The sequence below is a fragment of the Heptranchias perlo genome, chromosome 1 (assembly GCF_035084215.1).
Source record: "Heptranchias perlo isolate sHepPer1 chromosome 1, sHepPer1.hap1, whole genome shotgun sequence".
In the NCBI taxonomy this organism is placed as follows: domain Eukaryota; kingdom Metazoa; phylum Chordata; class Chondrichthyes; order Hexanchiformes; family Hexanchidae; genus Heptranchias; species Heptranchias perlo.
The window spans coordinates 144349423-144369888 of record NC_090325.1 but is presented as its reverse complement, the minus strand read 5'-3'; the positions used below and the strand labels follow the sequence as shown (position 1 = coordinate 144369888).

General features: G+C 43.3%; 1 protein-coding gene across 1 annotated transcript in view; it reads left to right on the top strand.

Moving 5' to 3' along the window:
• ednraa (endothelin receptor type Aa) overlaps positions 1–11135 on the top strand; it is a 39202-nt gene extending 28067 nt beyond the window's left edge. Inside the window, exons 4-7 of the mRNA XM_067992263.1 lie at positions 3306–3458; positions 6556–6689; positions 8789–8897; positions 9986–11135. Coding sequence (XP_067848364.1) covers positions 3306–3458; positions 6556–6689; positions 8789–8897; positions 9986–10132 — 543 coding nt within the window. The 3' untranslated portion in view covers positions 10133–11135. The remainder of the gene's footprint in view (positions 1–3305; positions 3459–6555; positions 6690–8788; positions 8898–9985) is intronic.
• The last annotated feature ends 9331 nt before the right edge of the window (positions 11136–20466 follow it).

The following is a 20466-nucleotide window of genomic DNA, read 5'->3' as shown; positions in this document are numbered from 1 at the left end:
GAGGAATTTGGAGGTGTTGGTGTTCCTGTGACGTTGTTGCTCTTGTCCTTCTTTGTAGTAGAGATTACAGGCTTGGAGCAAGGAGGAGGACCGCCACCACCTATACAGAGCAATTAGGGATGGGCAATAAATGCAGTCTTGCCGCCATCTACCATACCCTAAGAATAAATAACAAAAAAACACCTCGAATACTGTGTCTAGTTTTGCTCACCAAGGTACAAGAGAGTCTGTGTAGAAAAGAGCCAAAATAATGACCGAAGTGTTAAAGGATTCATTCATGAGGGGAGATTAGAGAAACTATTAGTCTTTAGCCTGGAAAGAGAGGGGGCTTTATAGAAACATAGAAGATAATGAACTGCATAGAAAAGGTAAATCTGAAGCTCTATTTCAAGGTAAGTTATGACAGTAGGGCTAGGTTGCCTAAATTCAAACTGATGAAAGGCAAATTCAGGACTGTTATCAGGAAGAATTTCTTCAATCATGGAATAGTAAACACTTGGAATGGACTTCCCGATAGAGTAATGGAAGCAAAAACTTTAAAGGATGATTCCACTACCTGGCTCCCAGTGGATAATGGTGATCGTAGGGAATGGCGAATGTAGGGAACGTATCTTGGGAAATCACAGGTGTACAACCTTTAATTTTCGTTTCATTAAAAAATGGATGGAACCCAAGATTTTCCAAAATATGCCCCTCTTATTTCCCCTCCCTGCTGGGAGCACCAGATCACGGAATCACCCCATTAGAGTCAATCAAGAGCCAATTGAATGCTAAGATGTAAGTATTTCTTTTTGAGACAGATGAATTAAGCTGAGCTAAATAGTCTTCTCCTCTGTATTTATCTTGTGAAGATAGAATCAACCTGGACTCACTTTCAAAAAATAAATGAATGTAAACGTATTTCTATCCGTTTCACTGTGGGCATGTTATGTATAATATTCCTGTCCTCATGATTCAAGAGTTTTAAAGTGTTTAGGTTTTACCTACATAGGATACAAAAGATATGATGCACTTGGTAAAAAAAAGAGATAAAAATGTTAATTGTAAAATATGTGAAGAATTCTCTGTTAATGTGTGATAACAGAATAATGTATGGGAGGTGTAGAATTTGAAGAATATTTTCCAAATGGACTAATCGATTGGAGAATGTTAAGGGAGATCTAATAGAAGTGTTCAAAATTTCAAGAATTTGAGAGAGTAGATAGTGAAAGATTATTTCCATTGGTCGGTGAATTAGGAACAAGGGGGCAAGAATTTAGAATTAATACAGGCAGCATAAAGGGAGAGATCAGATTGTTCTTCACGTAAAAGGTATTTAAGATATGAAATACATCACCACCGTGACTAGTCAAGGCACATTAATCACAACAGCTAAGAGGGAATTAGATAAGCACTTGAAGGAGAAGAAAAATAAAGGGTACAGGAAAAGAGCAGGGAAATGGGATTAGCTTAGATTGCTGCAATCTAGAACTAACACAGGCGTAATGGGCCGAAAGGCCGCCTTTTGTACCGAAATTTCTATGATTCTATGATAATCAAACTCAGGAATAACTGCATTACTTATTGACTTATCGTGTCAGTCCACATATGAACATGATCATTATATTTACTCTCTCTCCCCAAACAGTGACCTCTATTTAAAAGACTAGTGGTTTTTCAGGTCTGTTAAGCATTAAATAACTTATTTCTGTTTTGCCTCATTTCAGTTGTCTTCTATTGATCTTACAAGTTGAAATATGGTGTTTGTGTCTCACAAAGACAAAATTATTCATGGAATGTATCCAGAAGGCACATGTCATGAAAATTAAATTGCTTCGATATGGGATCTTTGTGTTTATCCCGAATGTTAATTTGTCCCTGGTGTTTTTGATTGGGTTCTACAGGGAGTTACACAACAAGCATTGTGCAGTAACAGAACTTTCATCCTCAAGTATAGTACTGTATAAAAGTTTAGGACTAATAAAGTCTAAAAATCATTGAACAACTCCCTCAGACAGGCTTGATTTACATTAACTCTGATTGTTCACTTTTAAAATTCTTCAGTAGACGCTTGCCTGCTGAAGTTGGTCTATAGTTATCGGTTGCCAGCCGGTTTTTCACTTCTGTGGGTGACGTTTTCAATGACCTAGAAGTAACTACAAGCAATAGTGATGATAACAATGATACGTAACTGTGGTGGTGGTGGGGTGAATCAACACAGGCTTCACTTATACACTTCATAATAGCTGGGTACAGAGCAGCAGTGGGGAGAGCTTCTCTGCCATGTCAATCCAAGAACAATATGTACCAAAAGGGAAATTCAGCACAAGGAGGGAAAACTGGGTAAAAATACAAATAAAACATTATTAAGTACTTTATAAACAAAATGTAATCTGCAGCTATAACCATTGTGTATGCTGAATGTAACAAATGAAACTTAGAATATCTGAAATCAGAAAAAAATTGCTGGAAGTACACAACAGTTCAGTCAGCATTGATTCTCTGATAGTTGGGGTGCATGTACAGATAGAAATGTGCTATATAGAATCACTAATAGGAACACACACTAGTTGGAAAGCTGATTATCATGTCATTAGTAAAGCCAAGCTTCTAACACTTCAAACTTTATGTAATACAAGCTTCTGAAACCCAAGCTTGGCAAACCGCTGCTTCTTGATTTACCTCATCATTTCTCCATGGGGCAGATTTTCTTCTGCCACTCTGCCTAATCTTGGGCGGATCAGGGGTGGATGAAAGAGGAAAAATGGCTGGCTTTCCTCCATCTGATATTACTTTGACGATTTCCCGCCAGAGGTGACGTCAGAAGCAACATATATCCATCCAAATATAGACGACCATATTACAATGCACTGCAAAGGACAGGAATGCATCATATGACATGTTCTTTTCCGCCTTAGCAACACTCGGTGCTAGGAACACCATGCCTTCCTGGTGTCTAGCATTGTTAAGGACTTTCAGGGGGGACTTAAAAATTAAACGGTGATCGAGACGACCAAATTTACTGAAATGACCCTGATCTCAGGAATTTAGCCAGATTCAAGAGTGGAGGCATGGGGCAGGCAAATGTCCAAAATTTTACCACCATTACGATCAAAAGTAAAATTGGCCGTTTACTCTTTTCAGCTATTGTGGCGTCCTGTACTGAGGCTGAGGCTTTTCAACTAGGTTTTTCATTATTAAAAGAAAATAGTACTGTGTAGATATTTGAGTATGCTCTTTCTGTGAATGACTGGAAGGAACAATGTATTTTGTTTTTTCTATCTGACCTGTTTCCATCTAACAGAATATTATTTGTCTGTTTTCAGTTCTACATCAATGTGAAGGACTGGTGGTTGTTTGTGTTTTATTTCTGCATGCCCCTGGCCTGCACTGCTTTCTTCTACACTCTAATGACCTGTGAGATGTTGAACAAGAGGAAAAAGAGCTTGAGGATCGCTTTGAGTGAGCACTTGAAACGGGTAAAAAATTTTGACTATCAGTTAACGTTGGAAAGGAGCTGTGCCCAAATCTGAATTTATCCTAGCTTCTCAATTCCAAAGTGTTCAGTTTCCTGAATTGTCCATGTCTGATCAGCATGTGCCTAATTCACATCCCTTCCAGGTACATGCAGTGACAACTGATGTGAACAAATAAATAACTGAAACTCCCCATAAGACAAATTGCATCAGTAAGAATTCCAAATAAAAATATCACAAGGTAGATTCACCAATCCTGTGCTTTCAATGGGGAGTGAGTGGGGCCAGAGGTAGGACTATTTGAAGATGCTCCCAATGCAGCACCAATTCTCCAACAGTATTCCCTGAGCATGGCTTCTCTCTGGGAGCACAGGATTAGTAAATTTGCCCTCACATTCCTACTTGGTAATTTTAACTTCCGCCAGTGGAAAACTGACAAATTTTTCTCTGGAGGCTTAACAGTCAAAATAAAATGTTGTTATTAATCTCACTCCCCTTCATTTTAGACCGAAAAATAACAACTCAGAATATAAAATAAACTGGTGGCTTCAACTTTGCTCCCAGTTTTCCACCAGTTTTAACCTCCGTCTCTGCTGTCATTGCCTTTAAGTTGGAGAAAACAGTCCATTTTTCCATTCTTTCTTTGTATTCTTAACTCTCTTTTGTTTCTCTACTCATTATTTTGGCCTCTTGCTCCCTTAATTCCCCTTATTCTCTTACACAGCCCGTCTCCTGATCTTCTACTCACCGTTATTTTTTCTACAGCAAATAAAGTTCTTGTCTACTTTTTTATGAATTGGTGGATGAAAGATTGAAGTGGCAAATGTCACCAGTGTTGGCTTGAAAGGATCCAGCCAGGTTATTTTTTTTGTTGCTATGGTGAGCTATAATGAGGCCCATACACTGTCAGTGCACAGCCTCCAAAATCTGCAAAACAAATTCTATTGCTCAATTCAGTGCCTCATGAATCTGGTGCTCAGACCTACTTGCCAGCGAAGCAGTCTTGTGGAATGCATGGATACGGTCTCAGGGAATCACTTCCAATGGAAAAAAAAATTAGGCGGGGTGTAAAACTGGCTGCCAATTCGCTATCGCCTGCTTTGCGCTACAGCCCAAGATCAATTTCAACCCCAATATGTCCGAACCAAATTTGTATAGCTGTTTGTTATCTTGAGCTCAGTGGTTCTAGTTTATTTCAAATGTTCACCACTGTACACATAAGAATATAGGAAAACATGAAATGAGAAAAGGCATTGGGCCCATTAAGCTCACTCCCTCCACAGACAATATACAATTTGCCCAGTCATGATCTCTACGCAACCTTCAGAGGAAGGCAATCAACCAAAGGTAAAGCCTTCAAGAATAAAATACTGTGAAATTTCTCCCCCATTCTCAAAAGTAATTGTATGAAACTCTAAGGTAACCATTTATTCTTACTACAGATCTATTCAACTCAACCCAGGTGAATTCTACAATTATTTCATCCTTGATTCCAGTAGCACAGAAGCCATCATGTTCTATAGCAAATCCAACACCAGAAATAAGCATCTGCCTTCATCCACATTGTTCAAGAAGGATGAAGAGTCTATAGCTGTCCTTAAGTTTGAACAATTTAATGGTTACCATGGAAATATGAGACAAACATTGTTGCCAACTGTTTTTTTGAGCCCGCTGAGCATAAAATACGTGCTCTTTTTTGGACCAACGAGCTCAGTCCTGAGCGTGTTCATTGGTCTCTTCAAAATGTTGGAAAATGCGTCAAAAATTGAAATTTCCTGTGGGGCCCTATCCCCAGATTCTCCCCCAGGAACTAAATTTTGGACCATCTGTGCTCAATTCACCCTTCAAAATATTCTAAATCCAACACTTCAAAAATTGCTCTTTTGTTCCTATAATGCTGCTATTGAGTTTAGCTACAGCTTAAGTCATGACAAGTTCATGTCCCACTGCACTTCCATTGAAAATACTTCTTTTTGTATGTCATACATGAAGCCATTGTGTTTCAGTTTTTGCAGAATTGTGGAATGTGACCCCAAGAGTCTAATGTAAAATAAAAATCTTGAAATCCAATGTAATAAAAAGAATTATAACATTCAGTTACCTTCAGGGAGTGGGTTCAGTCTTAGGCTTTTACTCGGGGCTGTTTTTTTCAGTTGTACATTGTTTTTTACGCTGTTAGCTTTTTTAAAGCTGTTCATCAGCTTTTCTGGGTTTTGTAGGTTGGCATATATGGACAAAGAATCAGCTGGTTATTCGGTGATGTATGGAATTAGAATCACATCACTTGGCTCTTTCAGTTACCATACCCTGCCCGGCAGAATTCTTTCCACAGTTCACTTTACCTTCAAGTGTTTCCCAAAAATCCTTCTCTATGACAGTGTACCCCATAAATTTCCCACTTATCTACACGGTGTCCACTTTTTCGATTACTCTTGAGATAGAAACAGATAAGGCTGGAAACACTCATCAGGTCAGGCAGCATCTGTGGAGAGAAAAGCAGAGTTAATGTTTCAGGTCAATGACCTTTCATCAGAACCTTTCATCTCTTGAGATGTCGACCCTGGATTTCTGCAGGGGTTGTCCCAATCTCCTGCCATAACTTTGGCGGGAGCTTGCCATTACCCACAAGAAAAACAGCATAAACATCCGTTTCTTTACAATGAGGACTGCTGTGTAAATGTAAAATGTTGGCTTATCTCAGTTTTCAGATTCTTCCATCATAGTTCTAATTTCCAAGGAGGAAAGCAACATTAGAATGGGGGCAATTTTGACTTTGGGTGATAGTGTAAAACGGACGATATTGATTCAGCCGCCCGAAATGAAAATCGTATATATGAAAATGTATAACAAGCGGCTGATTCAACATCATCTGTTTTATACTATCAGCCAAAGTCAAAATTAAGCCCTGTGATTTTTCACCAGAAAGTGCTGTGTGTTATTTGGTTAGGTCCATCTGCTGAATAAATACATCCAATGGATTCCTGCCTTGAACCTTCAATTTACGAACACTTGTGTGGAGAAATGTCAGTTTAGTTTGAGGCTATGTATAAATGGCTAATACCCATTGAACTAAAGCTTATTTTGTGTGTTTATCTTTCAGCGTCGAGAGGTGGCCAAGACAGTTTTATTTTTAGTTGTGATTTTTGCTCTGTGTTGGTTCCCTCTCCATCTTGGTAGGATTTTAAAGAAAACTATTTACAAAGAAAACGACCAGAACAGATGTGATCTCCTCAAGTAAGTGAGATCAACAAATACTCTTTACATAAACCTTAAATTAACTTCATGGAATACTGACATGTGAATGTCATATGTTCATATGAATCTCCTTCCCCCACTATCGTAACAGAAATATTAACCTGTTTAAAATTACCGGTTTAAAATAAGCAGGTTAACATCTCCATTACAATAGAGGAGGAAGGAATTTCATACAATCCCATTTAGCATTCACACTAGAAAGAGAGAACTTTCCATTATATAGTGCCTTTCAAGTCATCAGAATGTCCCAAAGTGTTTTAATTTTGAAGTGTACTCACTCCAAAAGTATCTTACAAACCTATCCTCTTGGTATCCCAGAGGGTAATTACGAGGTTATAGTCATCAACAACTTGCATCATAAGCAGAACTTGCATTATATTGTGTTCACATCTATAGGAGATCAGCAGAAAAGGGCTGGAGAGCAGTTAAAATGGAGCAGCTCCATTTCTCACTCAGATCCCGACAATCTGCAATTTTAACACCATTGGTTTTGCCAGCAAATGAGGCTCCCACCAAACTCTGTTGGAAACCTCATTAGTAAATGAAAATCAGGGTTCCATGACATATGCGGGACTGCGATGGCATTTTAACCCGGTCCTGAGCTGCTCAGCCACGTACAGCTGTCGGGAAGCCAGCAAGGCCGCTGAAGGTAAGTTTTTTAAAAAAGGTATCATTAATGGGGTCAGTAGGAGCAGGAGTGATCCTCGGAGCCCCACAAGGAATGTCCGGCCTCTGCTGCCCCTGGCTCTCCTCCCCAGACCCTTGTGACACCCCCCCTCCCGGACTTACCTTGCTGCTGGCAGCCTTCTCATGGTGCTGGCTGGGGGCCTTTGGGCCTTCATCCCAACCTCCACCCGCCGGCCAGCTGCCACTTTCCGCCCAAAATGGGCAACCAGCTGAGCGGCGGCATTCAAATGAGGCCCGGCAGTTATCTGAGTCAATAGCGGTTCCTTCTGGAAGTTAAAATCGGCCCTTATATGTCTGTTTTTCTTTTAATATTTATGTAGGTTTATTCCAGGAGAAAAATCAGGGTTCCATGACATATGTGGGACTTTGATAGCAGAGGGACAAAGATGGCCTGACTGTCTATCCTGCTCCCCCCACCACCATCTCTTCCTTAAACATAACTGCAAAACTGGGTGCAAACAATCCTCTATTGCATTTTTTGTCTGTTGTGAAGAGGGCCAGAAAATGGTATACAAAAAAAATGCACCAGATATGTTTTGGGTGCAATGAACAGCTGACATGTTGCATATTATGTGGGGAATGTGTGCATATTGCTTGCAGAAAGTCATATGCTGGAGTCTATTTTGATTGGGTCAGGAATTTTTAAAGACCCTTTTGTTTTTAGTAAAACACATAAATGTGCATGTACGAACAAACTAATATATAAACAACGACAGACCAGAAAAGACCCCTGGTCCATCCAGCATATCCCACACAATTGTGATACCATAATATATACACTCCCTAGCCCATCCAAAACCATGTGATTTCATGGGAGAGGCGACAAACCAGATTAAAAACCCAGGCCAATTTGGGGGGGAAAAATCTAGGAAATTCCTCTCCGACCCCTTTGGCAATCGAAACTAATCCAGGAGATCACTCTGACCCTGAGAATTCTATGCATTATATTACCTACCTTTTGTAAGAGGTGATCTCTGCCCCAACCAGAAACAGTCCAGCTCTCGCTTGAAGGAATTCAAGCCGGCAGCCTGTTCCAGAGCTCCAATTTTCTCTGGGAAAAGATCCACCTCCTGACATGACAGGTCTAATCTCTGCGAGTTTTTAAGTCTGCCTTTCCTGCACACCGATGGGAAAAAGTGCAAGGCAGACCACACTAAATGACGGCCCTGCCCCTTCAAGCCCCAGCTTTTTGGCATGTCTGCTTACAAAGAGGAGGGGGAATGTAGTATGTCACATGCCAGCAGCTGCAATAAGATGGTCAATTGATGTATTTGATCTTTAATTGCAGGGCAAGTAAAAGCAAATAAATGTACAGTCTCCAAAAGAATTTTAGATTACATGAGAACGTTCTGACATTAACTATCGTGATGCTATTTTGTTCCTTTCCCCAGCTACCTGCTAGTGTTGGATTTCATTGGCCTCAATCTAGCAACTCTGAACTCCTGCATAAACCCCATCGCCCTTTACTTTGTGAGCAAGAAATTTAAAAATTGCTTCCAGGTAGGAGCTTCATTTGAAAAGATATGTAATTAGGAAACGGGATTCTCAAGAGTATTAAGTGAGAATGAGTGAGATCACACATATTTATTTAACTTATTAATTAGTTATATTACATAAAAGGACAAATTCAGTGACTCTGTTCCCAGTATTGCACCCTGCTCGAAGGGAACTTATTGTGGTAGTCCTTTTCTCTAGAGGACATGTCTTCCTCCGATCTTAAGATGGTCTTTTATTCGAGAATGCTGCTTACTGCTGCCAACGGCTAGGTGACAAGTCACATCTTGGCCCTGATTTTAACTCCTGACAGGTTTTGGGCAGTTGGGTAGCGAGGTGAGTTGGATTCACCTGCTGCTCCAGAAATCAGGCCCGGGAATATTTTAATTCCCAGGCCTCATTCAAATCCTGCTGATCAACTTCCCACCTGGAATGGGGCAGGAAATCAGCTGTAAGTGGCGGAAAATTGCCCGGCCCAGAGGCCACCTGCCAATGCAAGGCAGGTGGCGGAAATGGCTTCCGGGGCCATCTTGCTGGAGTTTTGTGTTTGGGAAGGGGAGAGTCTGGGTCAGGGAAACCCTAAGCTTTCCTTGTGGGGCCTGAAGAAGCACTCCAGCTTTTCCTGGCCTCACAAAGGAAAGAAAAAAACATACCTTTTTCGAGCTCTTCCTCTTCCTGAAAGAACTTGACTGGCTTCACCTGGTGGGAAAGCTACCCCGGCTTCCCCGCTCAGGCTTCAGTTAAAATTGCAGTCGGGTCCCGATGACATCATTGGGACCCAACATGCATATGTAAAGAAGCACCCCGTCGGCTTTGGGCGGGTGTCCTTGCCGCATACTCAGTAGACTAATATTTGGAAGTATTACTTGGAGGCCAGGAGGAGCAGGAGTGCTCTTCCTACAGTGCGCCGCCCGCTTCGGGCCACTCACGCACCAATCCCGCCCTGAGATCTAATCAACCCCTATGTGTCGGCTTATGTTTAGGGGTGTACATAATAATAAGGCATTGTGCCATGCCGTTTTTCAACAGTCCTTTTTCTCACTGGTATTTAGAAAGTAGAAAGCTAATATGTTAATTATTTGTGTGTCTTTCAGTCCTGTTTGTGCTGCTGTTGCCAGAGCCAGTCTCTCATGAACGTGATGCCCATGAACGACACCTCGAAACATGTAAGCTTATATTGGAAAAACAACGAGCACAATAACCCTGGCGATCGTAGCAGCCGGAAGGGTAGCATGAACTGAAAGATGATATTTCCAGTCAACGTTGGGAAATGCAGCATGAGCACGCGCCTCCATGTCTCAAACTGTATCGGTGACACCCTCTGTGGTGGAACAGAAGGCAGAGTGGATTGTGACTTAAACTCATCACCTCAGACTCATTTTGAACTCCCAAAGAATTTTGATTACCTGTTCCAAAGAGTTTGTTTATGTATCAGCGTTGAATTTTTTTTTTGTTGTGAATATCATCAGACAATATTTGAAAACAAGCACTGTCCACCAGGCCAGATATCCGTGTGGATTATTATCTTCTTTAACAGTCTTTAGGGTCCACAAAAGGTTTTTATCCACCTCTGGCATGCTGTTTAAATTGAAACAACTGGACAATGCACAAGTCCTGTGACATTTTACAGTAAATGTCACTAAGCTGTTAGATGTTAGAATCCAGGAAGAAAGATCTGTTTCACACATGTATAAAAACCCCTGTCTTTTATCATCAGGGACCATAATGATATTTTCACAAGAATGCAAGTACTGCAGGGTGGCAGATTCGGCAGATCAGTTCAGTTCAGTTCAGTCCAATTTAATTCTGTTCAATTCAATTCAGATCAAATGTTGACTGAAAAAAGTAATGGAAATATCAACACTTTTTAATAAAAATTTGTTTAAATACTATAGTCTATTTTTAAAAAAAGAAGGAAACATCGTCTCCACTCCTGCAAAAACATAGAGAATGTTACATGATGCCTAAGTGATTAGTTTTAGGGGAGATATATCCTTTCCCTTTTTATATATAGCCAATTGTGATTATTATATATTGTTTAAATGTGCATAATTATTGTCAGCTTTTGGAAATGTTCCATAGATGTACATATGAATGTAAAGGCCTCAGTGGCAGTATCATCAAAAGAATAAAAATCAAGGTTTTCTTAAATTATATAAATTGCAGGTGAGCTCTGACTTATTTGTGTTTGTAACGAATCCCCCACCTCCCCCACAATGCAATAAAAGCAAGAATGGTTCTTAATTTCTGTAATTTCATTTAATTGCTGTTTCAGTATTTAACGTGGTAGACAAATACATAACAAAAGCTGCTTCTAAACAGTTTATACACCATCCTTACCCAGTTCATTCTTGCATTTGTTTGACAGATGTTGACTAATGTATATCTGACACATTTTAAAATGTCAAGCAGCAACTAGTGTGATAGTGATGGATTACTTCACAGAAAAATTCACCTTTCCATATACTTACCTGTGTGCATTGTTTAAATTTCAGCCATTGCTAGCTGATTAAAAGAAAACTCAGAAACCCTAGTGCTGTTTTTTAGATAAGCTAAATGCGTCAATGGTTCTAAAATGGCGTACAGCCATTATACATTGCAGAATTAAAACAAAATTTGGATTTTTTTTTTGATTTTCCATTAAATTTCAGAGAGAGATCCACTTTCATTTGAAAATGTTTTCAGTGTAACCCACTGTAGACTATGTTTTGCCTTATCTATATTTTTGTGGTTCAGTGGTGTGACCTGAATTATGAGTGGGTTTATTTTCTACCCATTGACTATGAATGGTGGAAATTTCACTAACGTTTGCATGTATTTTTTTAACTTCCACACTGAGCTCTCAGTGGATATATACATTGCCTGGTGTGGTGCTGAGTCATTTGGATCTGGAAAGGCCCTGGTTTGATCCCTTCCCTGTGCTGAGTTGGCAGGGCAATACAACCAGCCTCAGCAGCCTGGGCTAAAAAGGGAAAAATCAGCTAAAGTTCATGCTTCTGATTACTATACAGGGACTGCTGCTGGAAATATGGATGTTGGCTGAACATGGAATCAGATTGGGCTGTGCTGCCGCATACGAGTTAATGAGCTAACACATTGTTGCACAGGATCCCAAAATTTCCCCTGGACCGAACCAGTTTAATGCATGTTAATACACAGACCATTCATTTTTCGGCTTAAGCACCAATTAACAGTGCATGTGTAAATTTACTTAGTCTTGCCTTCTAGACCACATCACGTAAATGACATCTGGTATAAAAATGACACTAAGGCAGTGGAGGGTGTTGGCAGGGTCCAGCATGGAGCAGAGCAGGAGATATCATCAAAATAATTCAACTGTTGGGGGTCATTTTGACTTTGTGCAATAGTGCAAAAAGAGGGATAGTGAATCAGTAATCCATTTTACATCTTGCCCGATTTTTATTTCCATTAAGTCAATGTAAATAAAAATCGGAAGAGATGTAAAACGGGTTGCCGATTCGCTATCACTTGTTTTACACTATCACCCAAAGTCAAAATTATCCCCTTTTAGGCCACACAGCAGGATGGATACATCAGTACATCTTACTCTGCTAGACATGTTGGAGCTTTGTGTGCTTTGATTTTACGAGGAAACTTAAGAAAACCCACTTGTGAATGGTTAACGCTGTGGTAGGAATGCTGTGGTTATTTAGAATTTGTATGTGCGTAATACATTGGTTCAGTGTTTTTTCAACACCATTGTGCTGTGGCGTAAGACAGTTCACTCGCTATTTAACTGTGTAGCAGAAGCCAGCTGCTTTCACACCAAAGGGAAGGGGAAATGAGAGGGTGAGTCACCCAATCACTTTCAAGTGTCTCCTACCAACTCCCAGACTCAAGACGTTTAGCTGGGGATGGTCTGTGATGTAAGGAGATTGACAAGATGGGGAAAAAATTTAATTTTTTTTTATGAATAATGAACTTTGAGGACAATCGCTGCCGATCCTTTTCTAATATGTGCTTATGGAAGGTGAGAATCATCAGTTTGCACTCAGAAAATTACCCCTCTCTACATTATATTAATTTTTTTAGTTTTCTTCTTTAACATGCAATACGTCTAATCGCATTGTTAGTAACAGAATTAATAAAATTGGGATTCTGGTGCCAATGTAAAACAATTTCGTTGCGATATTCAAATTATACAAACAAAATGATTCTCCTTGAGGCACTGGTGGTACAAATGGAGGCAATTGACGAATCAGTCCTCCTCCATGTTGAGCACCACTTGGAGGAAGCACTGAGGGTACCAAGGGCACAGAATGTACTCTGGGTGGGGGACTTCAATGTCCATCACCAAGAGTGGCTCGGGTAGCACCACTACTGACCGAGCTGGCCGAGTCCTGAAGGACATAGCTGCCAGACTGGGCCTGCGGCAGGTGGTGAGCGAACCAACACGAGGGAAAAACTTACTTGACCTCGTCCTCACCAATCTACCTGTCGCAGATGCATCTGTCCATGACAGTATTGGTAGGAGTGACCACCGCACAGTCCTCATGGAGACGAAGTCCCATCTTCGCACTGAGGACACCATCCAACGTGTTGTGTGGCACTATCACCGTGCTAAATGGGATAGATTCAGAACAGATCTAGCAGCTCAAAACTGGGCATCCATGAGGCGCTGTGGGCCATCAGCAGCAGCAGAATTGTATTCCAGCACAATCTGTAACCTCATGGCCTGGCATATTCCTCACTCTACCATTACCAACAAGCCAGGGGATCAATCCTGGTTCAATGAGGAGTGTAGAAGAGCATGCCAGGAGCAGCACCAGGCGTAACTAAAAATCAAGTGCCAACCTGGTGAAGCTAAACAGTGGAAGCAACATGCTATAGACAGAGCAAAGCGATTCCACAACCAATGGACCAGCTCAAAGCTCTGCAGTCCTGCCACATCCAGTCGTGAATAATCGTGGACAATTAAACAACTAACGGGAGGAGGAGGCTCTGCAAACATCCCCATCCTCAATGATGGCAGAGTCCAGCACGTGAGTGCAAAAGACAAGGCTGAAGTGTTTGCAACCATCTTCAGCCAGAAGTGCCGAGTGGATGATCCATCGCGGCCTCCTCCCGATATCCCCACCATCACAGAAGCCAGTCTTCAGCCAATTCGATCCACTCCACGTGATATCAAGAAACGGCTGAGTGCACTGGATACAGTAAAGGCTATGGGCCCTGACAGCATCCCGGCTGTAGTGCTGAAGTCTTGTGCTCCAGAACTAGCCGTGCCTCTAGCCAAGCTGTTCCAGTACAGCTACAACACTGGCATCTACCCGACAATGTGGAAAATTGCCCAGGTAGGTCCTGTCCACAAAAAGCAGGACAAATCCAATCCTGTCAATTACCGCCCCATCAGCCTACTCTCAATCATCAGCAAAGTGATGGAAGGTGTCGTCGACAGTGCTATCAAGCGGCACTTACCAATAATCTGTTCACCGATGCTCAGTTTGGGTTCCGCCAGGTCCACTCGGCTCCAGACCTCATTACAGCCTTGGTCCAAACATGGACAAAAGAGCTGAATTCCAGAGGTGAGGTGAGATTGACTGCCCTTGACATCAAGGCAGCATTTGACCGAATGTGGCACCAGGGAGCCCTAGTAAAATTGAAGTCATTGGGAATCAGGGAGAAAACTCTCCAGTGGCTAGAGTCATACTAGCACAAAGGAAAATGGTAGTGGTCGTTGGAGGCCAATCATCTCAGCCCCAGGATATTGCTGCAGGACTTCAGCTGCTTCATCAATGACCTTCCCTCCATCATAAGGTCAGAAATGGGGATGTTCGCTGATGATTGCACAGTGTTCTGTTGCATTCGCAACCCCTCAGATAATGAAGCAGTCTGAGCCCGCATGCAGCAAGACCTGGACAACATCCAGGCGTGGGCTGATAAGTGGCAAGTAACATTCACGCCAGATAAGTGCCAGGCAATGACCATCTCCAACACCTCCCCTTGACATTCAACGGCATCACCATCGCCGAATGCCCCATCATCAACATCCTGGGGGTCACATTGACCAGAAAATTAACTGGACCAACCACATAAATACTGTGGCTACAAGAGCAGGTCAGAGGCTGGGTATTCTGCGGTGAGTGACTCACCTCCTGACTCCCCAAAGCCTTTCCACCATCTACAAGGCACAAGTCAGGAGTGTGATGGAATACTCTCCACTTGCCTGGATGAGTGCAGCTCCAACAACACTCAAGAAGCTCGACACCATCCAGGACAAAGCAGCCCGCTTGATTGGCACCCCATCCACCACACTAAACATTCACTCCCTTCACCACCGGCGCACTGTGGCTGCAGTGTGCACCATCCACAGGATGCACTGCAGCAACTCGCCAAGGCTTCTTCGACAGCACCTCCCAAACCCGCGACCTCTACCACCTAGAAGGACAAGGGCTGCAGGCACATGGGAACAACACCACCTGCATGTTCCCCTCCAAGTCACACACCATTCCGACTTGGAAATATATCGCCGTTCCTTCATCGTCGCTGGGTCAAAATCTGGAACTCCCTTCCTAACAGCACTGTGGGAGAATCTTCACCACACGGACTGCAGCGGTTCAAGAAGGTGGCTCACCACCGCCTTCTCAAGGGCAATTAGGGATGGGCAATAAATGCCGGCCTTGCCAGCGACGCCCACATCCCATGAACGAATTTAAAAAAACGTTTTCCGCTTTCGGCTTTGAGAAGAAGTGTTGGTTCCATCTTGAGGACCATATATTTGTATCATTCGCTGCTGTAAAGGCTGCTTAAATACTAACTAACTGACTACTTATATTTCACTGCTTACTAGCTAGGGCCTGAAATTCAAATGTCGCCATCACGTGAGGTGGTGTGAAACCTCCACCGACCAAGAAGTTATGGCATTGACCCTGATGTGTGGGGTCAGTTGTATAAATATAAAGAGGAGTTCAGGCTGTCTAAATCCAGACCGGAATGCCTCAGCTATGCTTAGAGCGAGAGGTGGGAAACTAGGCAATCGACAGGAGGTAGACTGCAAATGGCTAGCAGTTAGAGGTGAAAGAGAAGCAGAGTCCTGGTGCAGCAGAGCATAGAAAACCTGCTGCCGCCAAAAGAAACACTGGCAGCACTGGAGGAAGTAGGCAACCTGGGCAACAAGAATGGCAAACAGGTCAAAAAAACGAGTGGCAATCTTCCTGGAGCTGCACCTGCATGTCCTCCTGGTGGGGATATGCAGCACGAGGGTTGGGCTGTTTGGGGTAAGGGGCCGGACACTCGCTAAGAATGTGAATGCACTTTATGGAGGGGGGTGGTTGTGGTTGTGGCAATGAATGCTGTGCAGCAAGAAGTTTAATGACTTCATGAGAACAGCCAAGGTAATCTACCTGCAATCCCGACTCTTCCTCGCAGGATCTTTATGTGTGTGGCACTCCTTCATTCATCACCCTCACAGTGTCAGAGGAGTCACAGGTGAAAGTTAGATCTGGCAGTGAGGAATGGAGGCACTGCAGAAGTTAGGCCCTGGCTCCTGGGCCTGTGGTCTCTGGGATCCTGCTGTAAAAAGAAGAATGCTGGATGAGCATCATACTCAAATGGAGCCATTGAGGTCCTGAGACAGATGACTGAGCTCACCGAGAAGTCCAATACCATCCTCAGTATCGATAACAATGAAAAATTCGACACAATAGCGCTACCTGGAGTGGGTAATGGCACCATAAACCTCGGCATCCAACCCCCACCCCCTCCTCCCCGCCACTGTTATGGAGGTCTCCAGACCAGTCATTGCATCGAAAGTTGATTCTTTGACCACTGGCCTTCAGGTCTTGGGGCACCATTTGGAGAGAATGATGGAACGTGCCTTCCAAGAGCTTTGAAGCGGCAATTCTCAGGGTCTGCAGGATCTAGCTGCGCTCTCACTGATCAGTGGGCACTCAGATCCAGGACCCAGCACAAGTGGCATGTCTAGAATTCGCCTTCATGACGCCATACTCTATCCTGGTGACAGCTTATGTGACCTTTCTAGCCAGTCCTCTCAGATGCCTAGTCTTGTAGATGTCAGAATACAGGACCAGGCTGCTCGTGCACCTGAAGTGACAATGCAGCATATTAAGGAGTCCTCTTGGGGCTGAGTTGCCCTGGGGGAGAAATTGGATCTTGTTGTGCCTGTTGATTGGGTACAAAATGGAAGGAAACAGATCCAATTTCGCAGGGCTATGTGCCATGCCCCAAGAAGGCCTGAAATACATCTGATGCCATTTTGGCTCCTGCAATATTGAGACAATCCTGGCGGCCACTTTAAAGAGGCGTTAGGTCCCTTGCATATGCTAATGAGGGGCCTAGCGCCTGTTTAAAGACCCCTCATGGAACTTGGTCAGCGCTGAGCGGAGCATGCGCCAGGCAGCTGCCTGAAATGACGACAGGCCTCATTCAATATGGAAATGAGGTTCCTGTGCCCGTTTCAGAACTCAGCCACGAAATTCATCAGGCCTGCTCCGCTCAGCCTTACCTGGTCTACAAGCAGTCTAACCAATGGTTCTTAAAGGGCCGCCACCAAAAATGTATAATTGTCTTCATACCTAACTTGATGTGGAACCGGGAGGAACGCCCCTGATCCTCCCGACTTCACTGCACTACTGCGGGCTGCCCCCAGCCTATGCTCAGCACCCCCCTCCCATTCTCCTTCCTCCCCCCGTGACTTACCTGGGGGCTGCTGTTGGTAAGGCACGCGGCCCAAATTCCATCCGGCCACACGAGTGATCTGCCTCTGGAAGTAGCTCGCCCTGAATATTACAATGAAGTCCTTGGGACTCCCGTTGTGGGCTTGCAGGTCATCAGTTATGTCATTGTGGGGGAAAAATTTGATAGGGGACGTTTTTGGATGTGGGTAGCGATGTGCTATTACCCCATGCCCAATGGCCCCTGCACAGGCAGGACGAAGTTTGGACCCACCGGAGCACTTATCTGCAATTGTTCCATTCCAGGCCTTGCACGTGGAATCAATACAATTTGCACTTTCCACCACCAGAGGGAGCTCAATCTCTTAAAGGGAGGATGTTTCTTAGAAATCTCTTAAAGCTGGTACCTGTTATTTGCTGAAAATAACAGTCTACTGTCTGCATGGAGTCTGAACGGAGATCAGACATCACACACGTAAAACACAGATGCAGGTCCCATCCCTATGTTTACACACTGATGAGTTATGTTAAAACATTGAATAAAGGTTGAGCACAACAAAATCTCACATCCTCCAATCTGCTCGCCAGACATCACCAAACTGCCGATCTTAGTTGGCAACAGGACTGCGAGAGTGCATGCACCAAGGTTCTCTGCTGATGCACTAAGACCTTGGGTGCAAGAGGTGGACAGAAGGAGGGACATCCTATATCCGAGGTGGGGAGGAGGGGGTGCAAGAGGCCCTCCAGACATATACTCAAAAGGCAGTGGGAGGCAGTGGGGGACGAAGTCAATGCCAGGCGCACAGCATCATGAACATGGATGCAGTGCAGGAAGAAGTTCAATGCTTTGACATGAGTGGTGTGGAAGTGCATGAAGGGATACTTGACCATATTAATGTGGAAGTGCATGAAGGGATACTTGATCGTATTAACTCTTTATTAACTCACATAATAGGTTTAGCTACAGCACACAGAGAAGCACAATTGTGTAATTATGTTTAAGCCTTGGTATGTTGATAATTAAGTTAGCTGAGCAGGTGCTTAGTACCGTCTCCCCCCGCCCCCCCCCCCCCCCCCCGCTAGCAGTTAAGGGTATTGTTGACTATAAAATATAATGAGAATACAGTTTCCTGAAAGGCCATGTGGCCCTGAGACTGACTTCAGCCCTACTGATAACCAGGACAGAAATGTGGGGAGGATGGGAATGTTCAGGCCTACGTGCCAAAGTAATAAAGGGCTATGGACGTTCGGGGGGGCAGGCTCACTGCTTGATTGACCAACTACCTGAGCCAATAAAGAATGTATGTGTACGCCCATATTCTGTGACAGGTGGGCGTTGTTACTGAGCTGTATAAACGTGAGCTGTTTCTTGAACTCAGCGAAGATGTATCCTCAACCATTGTCTTGAGGTGCTCTTCCCTTGTGTACAAGTTAAGTTAAAATTTTCTCTTTGTACTACTGGTTTGGGTGTTAATGCATTGGTATAGTGTTAAGTTTCGACAGTTGTCAAGGTGAGTGAGGTCAATTGTCAAGTGGTGTCTCCTACCAACTGCACCACGCACTACACATACCAATAAACTCTTTCCATCAGTACTCAATTCTTCCAATCAGATGCTTCCTCTCACCCTTATACATTACCACTGTTTCAAGCCGCACACTCACAACTCACAGGCCATACACACTGGCAGCTATTCAACCATGACAGGCACATTACCCAGACACATGTCCTGTTTTCTTGCAGGAGAAGGTGGCGCATATCAAGAGGCAGCAAGTGGCAGTGGCATTTAGCCTCTCGAGCCTGTTCCAGCATTCAATGGTGGACCTGTGACCTAACTCCATATACCCGCCTTAGCCTCATATCCCTTAATACCCTTGGTTCAGAGAAATCTATCAATTGCAGATTTAACATTCACAATTGAGCTAGCATCAACTGCCGTCTGCAGAAGAGCATTCCAAACGTCTCACACCCTTTGCGTGTAGAAGCATTTCCTAACTTCACTCCTGCACGTCATGGCTCTAAATGTTAGACTATGTCCCCGTGTCTTAGTATTGAAGTCTAGGAGACCTCCAAAAACAGTTACAAATGTCTTGGCAGCCAGAAGCAATAATCCAGCCACTAACCTGTAAATCCTGCATGGTCCCTTTAAATAGTGCAGGTGGGGGGTCCTCCAGGCACTCTAAGACACATTCAGATGGTCGGGGTTAAGACTGTGCGTTGAGTTGAGCGTTAAGTCCCAAAATGTTGTCTATCACTTTAAATCAGCGTTGCACACTGATTGAAGCCATTTTCTCCCTACTTTACATGATTCCAGCGTTCGTTATCTGTGCCTGCGCTAACTCCTATACCAAGATGGCGTCCGGTACATGTCACACAGGAAACGTGCGTGCGCATCCAAGACGTCATCTTGGATGTCGGAGAGACCGTGTGGCGCTGAAACAACGGGCACTACACAGCCCAATTTAGCGCCCAATGAATTTAGCCCCCATTTTCTCTCCTTGAACTCCCTACTAGGATGCATCATTTCCCCACGAGATAGCAGGCAGGCGAACTTCATCCAAAATTGACCTTATATTTGTTTTTTTACCTCCCACTGTGCAACACTTTCCCCAACGATCTAAGTGAGCTCAGGAATTTATTATGTGGAGAATATTTAACATTTTGCAACAGAGACTGAATTCAGCAATGTGCGGTTTGTGTATTCCCCAGTTCGCGTGTGTGTAGTCACACTAATCACAGGATATCAGCGGTGACTTTTATTTGAACACGTAGCCAAAGCATGCACATCAGTGTATTAATAAATAAAACAAAAGCACTTTCAATCATGATTGTGCCAGTTATCCTCAAGCAAGAATACCAAGGCAAATGCTCGATATAAATACACTTGCACAGCGAGGGCCTAGTTTTCTTTTGTTAATTGAATTTT